The sequence below is a fragment of the Lathyrus oleraceus genome, chromosome 6 (assembly GCF_024323335.1).
Source record: "Lathyrus oleraceus cultivar Zhongwan6 chromosome 6, CAAS_Psat_ZW6_1.0, whole genome shotgun sequence".
Taxonomy (NCBI): Eukaryota; Viridiplantae; Streptophyta; class Magnoliopsida; order Fabales; family Fabaceae; genus Lathyrus; species Lathyrus oleraceus.
The window spans coordinates 463249048-463253908 of NC_066584.1; the positions used below are offsets into that span (position 1 = coordinate 463249048).

At 26.8% G+C, this 4861-nt stretch overlaps 1 protein-coding gene across 1 annotated transcript; it reads left to right on the top strand.

Moving 5' to 3' along the window:
- The first annotated feature begins 1497 nt into the window (after nt 1–1497).
- Nucleotides 1498–2448, top strand: LOC127096630 (uncharacterized). Its single transcript, XM_051035178.1, has 3 exons — nt 1498–1840; nt 1938–1984; nt 2078–2448. Exons 1-3 carry the CDS (start codon nt 1633–1635, stop codon nt 2207–2209), a joined length of 387 nt encoding a protein of 128 aa, XP_050891135.1. The 5' UTR covers nt 1498–1632; the 3' UTR covers nt 2210–2448.
- Nucleotides 2449–4861: the final 2413 nt, after the last annotated feature.

Genomic DNA, 4861 nt, shown 5'->3' on the forward strand with positions numbered 1-4861 from the left:
CTTGGACCGAAGGTTGCGATCGTGAAGCACCTTGCATCAAGGACGTTGATCTTGAACTGATGTTGCTAATCTCCGGTATGGTGGACTCAAGGGACCTGGATGGTAACACTCCAACGCTTAAGTTAGTTTAGAGTTCAAGATAATCATAGTGTGAATGGTGATTAGAAATTATGTATCTGAAACCCCTCGAAATTGCATTTATACCTTAGACTCAATGGAATGGGCGAAAAGAGTGGATTTGATCTTATTGAACATTTGACATGCACAAAACATTATTATTATTATTATTATTATTATTATTATTATTATTATTATTATTATTATTATTATTATTATTATTATTATTATTATTATTATATTATTATTATTATTATTATTATTATTATTATATTATTATTATTATTATTATTATTATTATTATTATTATTATTATTATTATTATTATTATTATTATTATATTATTATTATTATTATTATTATTATTATTATTATTATTATTATTATTATTATTATTATTATTTATTATTATTATTATTATTATTATTATTATTATTATTATTATTATTATTATTATTATTATTATTATTATTATTATTATTATATTATTATTATTATTATTATTATTATTATTATTATATTATTATTATTATTATTATATTATTATTATTATTATTATTATATTATTATTATTATATTATTATTATTATTATTATTATTATTATTATTATTATTATTATTATTATTATTATTTATTATTATTATTATTATATTATTATTATTATTATTATTATTATTATTATTATTATATTATTTATTATTATTATTATTATTATTATTATTATTTATTATTATTATTATTATTATTATTATTATTATTATTATTATTATTATTATTATTATTATTATTATTATTATTATTATTATTATTATTATTATTATTATTATTATTATTATTATTATTTATTATTATTATTATTTATTATTATTATTTATTATTATTATTTATTATTATTATTATTATTATTATTATTATTATTATTATTATTATTATTATTATTATTATTATTATTATTATTTATTATTATTATTATTATATTATTATTATTATTATTATTATTATATTATTATTATTATTATTATTATTATTATTATTATTATTATTATTATTATTATTATTATTATTATTCTTATTATTTATATTATTATTATTATTATTATTATTATTATTATTATTATTATTATTATTATTATTATATTATTATTATTATTATTATTATTATTATTATTTATTATTATTATTATTATTATATTATATTATTATTATTATTATTATTATATATTATTATTATTATTATTATATTATTATTATTATTATTATTATTATTATTATTATTATTATTATTATTATTATTATTATTATTATTATATTATTATTATTTATTATTATTATATACTACTACTTTAAACTAGCTATAACATGTCCATTGCTTAGAGTTTTTGTCCCTATATACTCATGGAACACGATGTACTAGGCTACCACATGTTTATTATCCATTCAAGATAAGTTATGGTTGTAACAAAACAAAAGAAAACAAACTAAAGTGAAGATAGATATACAGAATAGTATAAGCAATGAGTTCCATTGGACAAACCATGTTAATGGCACTAACAGTTACAGTAAACAAGTATGCATCATCCAATATACAGGCAGTTCATAACAGAAAACAACCAAACCAAACCTTAACCAGCACCAACGTAGCATTTGGAAGGAGAGGGCTCTTCTTATCAGCTGTTGTTGCCACAGCTCAAATCCCTGAGTCAAGAACTCAGCTTCTTCAAAGTATATATATCTACTCATAACAATATTCTTTGTACTTCTATTGTCTAATTGATTATTCAAAACAGTGTCGTAAATTTGTAATGCAATTGTGTATCAGAATATTTGAAGAAATCAGAGGAAAACAAGGAGAAAAATGACAAAGAGGTGAGTGGTGTTTGTGTTTTGTTGTATAGTATGTCATAATACTATTGAATGTAATATTCCATCTGATACAATGACAGCTTGTTTATGTTGCAGAGAGTGGATAGTTATTACAAACGTAACTACAAGGATTATTTTGAATTCATAGAAGGGAGTTTGAAAGGAAAAGATGGGAAAATTTCAGAAGCAGAAAAGGGTATTCTTGATTGGCTTGAAGCTAACAAGTGAAAATATATATTGTTTTTTTCTCAATTGCTAGAGTAGCTACATTTCCTTTATGTACACTCTTTACAATTGTACATTATATCCAAATAGTTTTGTAGTTCAATAGATTTTGATTTCATGTGTCTTATTTTTGGTGTATACTGTGTGAGTCTATTCTATGGTATCATTGATGTTATTGACGCATGTAAACTTTGTTTCATATGCTTACAATTTGTGGTATAACTAGATTGATTGAACAATAATTTACAATTTGTGGTATCCTATTATCTATAGAATCGTAGCTTATAAAAAATGTTTCTTCATGAAGCTATTTATTCAGGTAATGTGTGAGTACGCCTCTACTATGGGATACATGGTGCCCCAAGAACGGCTTCATTATATCTCTCGACATGCTCCCTTTCCTAGGATATTTGGTTAATGACACTAGTGACGTAAACCATGCCCTAAACTCCAATCGTCAATCTGATTGTGTTCGATTGAATTTAAGGTCTTTGTTAGAAGTCTTGGAAACATAAGGTTTCAATCCGCTCATTTGAATCAGAGATTGCAACTCGCCTTTCTCATTCCTTCTGGGTCTTTCGTCTGCACGGATAGAGGAGCCTACAACATGAACATGATTGGGGTCTTGGATACCCGGAAAGGAAACACCTTTATGAATTGTGAGAGAAACTTGATTCGTGACATATTTGAAGGAAAGTTGAATTTTCATAGGGATCTAGATAGGAAGAAATGAATGAAGAGAAATAGATAATAGATGTGAATAACTCACTCAATTGACCCATGATGATTCATGGAAAAATCGTCTGATGATCATGGAACACAATTACGGGATAAGTTAAGAAGACACGATTACCAATGGATATTTAGATCAAAAATAGTTAAATACTCCCTCAGGTCTTATTTATAAGAAAAAAATTTCTTTTTAGATTCATTGAATAAACAATATATCTAGACAAAATATAGATCAACTATCTTATTTATCAAATAAATCTAAAAAACAATTTTTTTATATAAATATGATCAGAGGTAATAAGTCATAACTATTCGCAAGCCTAGGTAGGGTTTACAATTACTAGTATTTTGTATTGCATCGCAATGGCAACGACTATTCACGTGCAATAACTATTGATTGCACTACAACATCTCACATCTCCTCAAGGTTAGTTGATAAATAGTGCATTTGGGCGTTTGTTTACACCTAAAAATAATTAAAGTGTTAGTTGAGATTAACATACATATGATTCTAAAAAATTATTCAAATGTTCCTCAGGTGAGGCACAATCAAGAGAGTGTAAGCATAGCTGAACACGAGTCAAGTGACTCTCTCGCAAGCCTTAAATTCTTGAAATTAGTTTTCTTATGTTATTTTTTTTATAATCAAGAAATGTATTATGAGGAGTATAAGGGGTACTCAACCCTTAACACAAAACACAGAAAAAATAACGAACAAATGAATGAGAAAAACAAAGTTAAACAAAAGAGAAACATCTAAGCGGGTCGACCTTCCAAATATCCCAACAAGATAACGAGGAGCCTTTGTAAAAAACTTGAAACTAGTCCCAAGTTAGTCTCTTGATATTGTACAACCAGTCTCATCCCGAAACTTCTTCCGGTTTGAAAATCCATAAGTTCTTATACAACCAAATAGACCAGCAAACACTCGGCCAAAATAGACAAATAACTCGTGGTTTAAACACCATGGTGAGGATGCAAGAAAAAGAAATGAATAACTCAGACAAGGATGTGACCATAATTATCGACTCGATTCCAGTCCAACTGGAAACCTGAATCCACAAAGCTTTATTGAAGTTACAAGTCCAGAAAAGGTGGATCACATCTTCATCAATGGACGAACACAGAGGGCAAAGCAAATAAGAGGGTTCTGTCAAAATACCCCGATGACGCAACTGATCCTTCGTCAATAATCGATTGAGAAACAATCTCCAATAACAAACTTGGATTTTGCTAGGTACTTTTGACTTCCAGATCAAGCTGAGAATGGATTAAACCATTGTATCACCTATAGTTGGACTATCCAAATTCACCCAAATCGCTTAGTACACATTTTGACCGAAAATTTTCCGCTGCCAGACCACCAAATGAAATTGTCTTCAACTTCCTCTGAAGGCGTAACCTGCATAAGTAACTGGTACAATGCTGATAATTGTTCAGATTCTGCGGCATCCAGGTTATCCTTGACTAGATTAACATCCCAAACCCAAACTCCATTATTCCACACACCTTCATCTGCGATTTTAGATTCTTGATTTGTTGCACAATTAAAAATAAGAGGAAAAAATGTCGAGAGAGGTTCACTACCCATCTAAGTGAACTTCCAAAACCCAATTTTTTTCCCGCTTCCTAGTTTGCAACAAACATTGTGTGTGAACCAGTTGCAAGAAGAGAGAGAAGTAATACGAAGGCCCATCAAACCCCTCCACCAAATTGAGTCTTTCTTCTTCCAAGGATAAGTTGATTGATTAAAAATCAAAGATAGACTATCACCATAGAAAAAAGACAAGAGATCCTTCCAAATAACGGATGAATTAGTCGTAATCCTCCATAACCACTTACTGAGAAGAGATTGATTAAAATAACCATAATTTTTAATGCCTAGACCACCCTCCTTCCTACTCCCGCATATCGAATCCCAAC

Coding starts and splice junctions, on each gene's coding strand:
- LOC127096630 (XM_051035178.1), top strand. CDS start 1,633: ATGAGTTCCATTGGACAAACCATGTTAATGGCACTAACAGTTACAGTA. Junction 1,841..1,937: donor AAGAACTCAGCTTCTTCAAA/GTATATATATCT, acceptor ATTGTGTATCAG/AATATTTGAAGAAATCAGAG. Junction 1,985..2,077: donor AGGAGAAAAATGACAAAGAG/GTGAGTGGTGTT, acceptor TTTATGTTGCAG/AGAGTGGATAGTTATTACAA.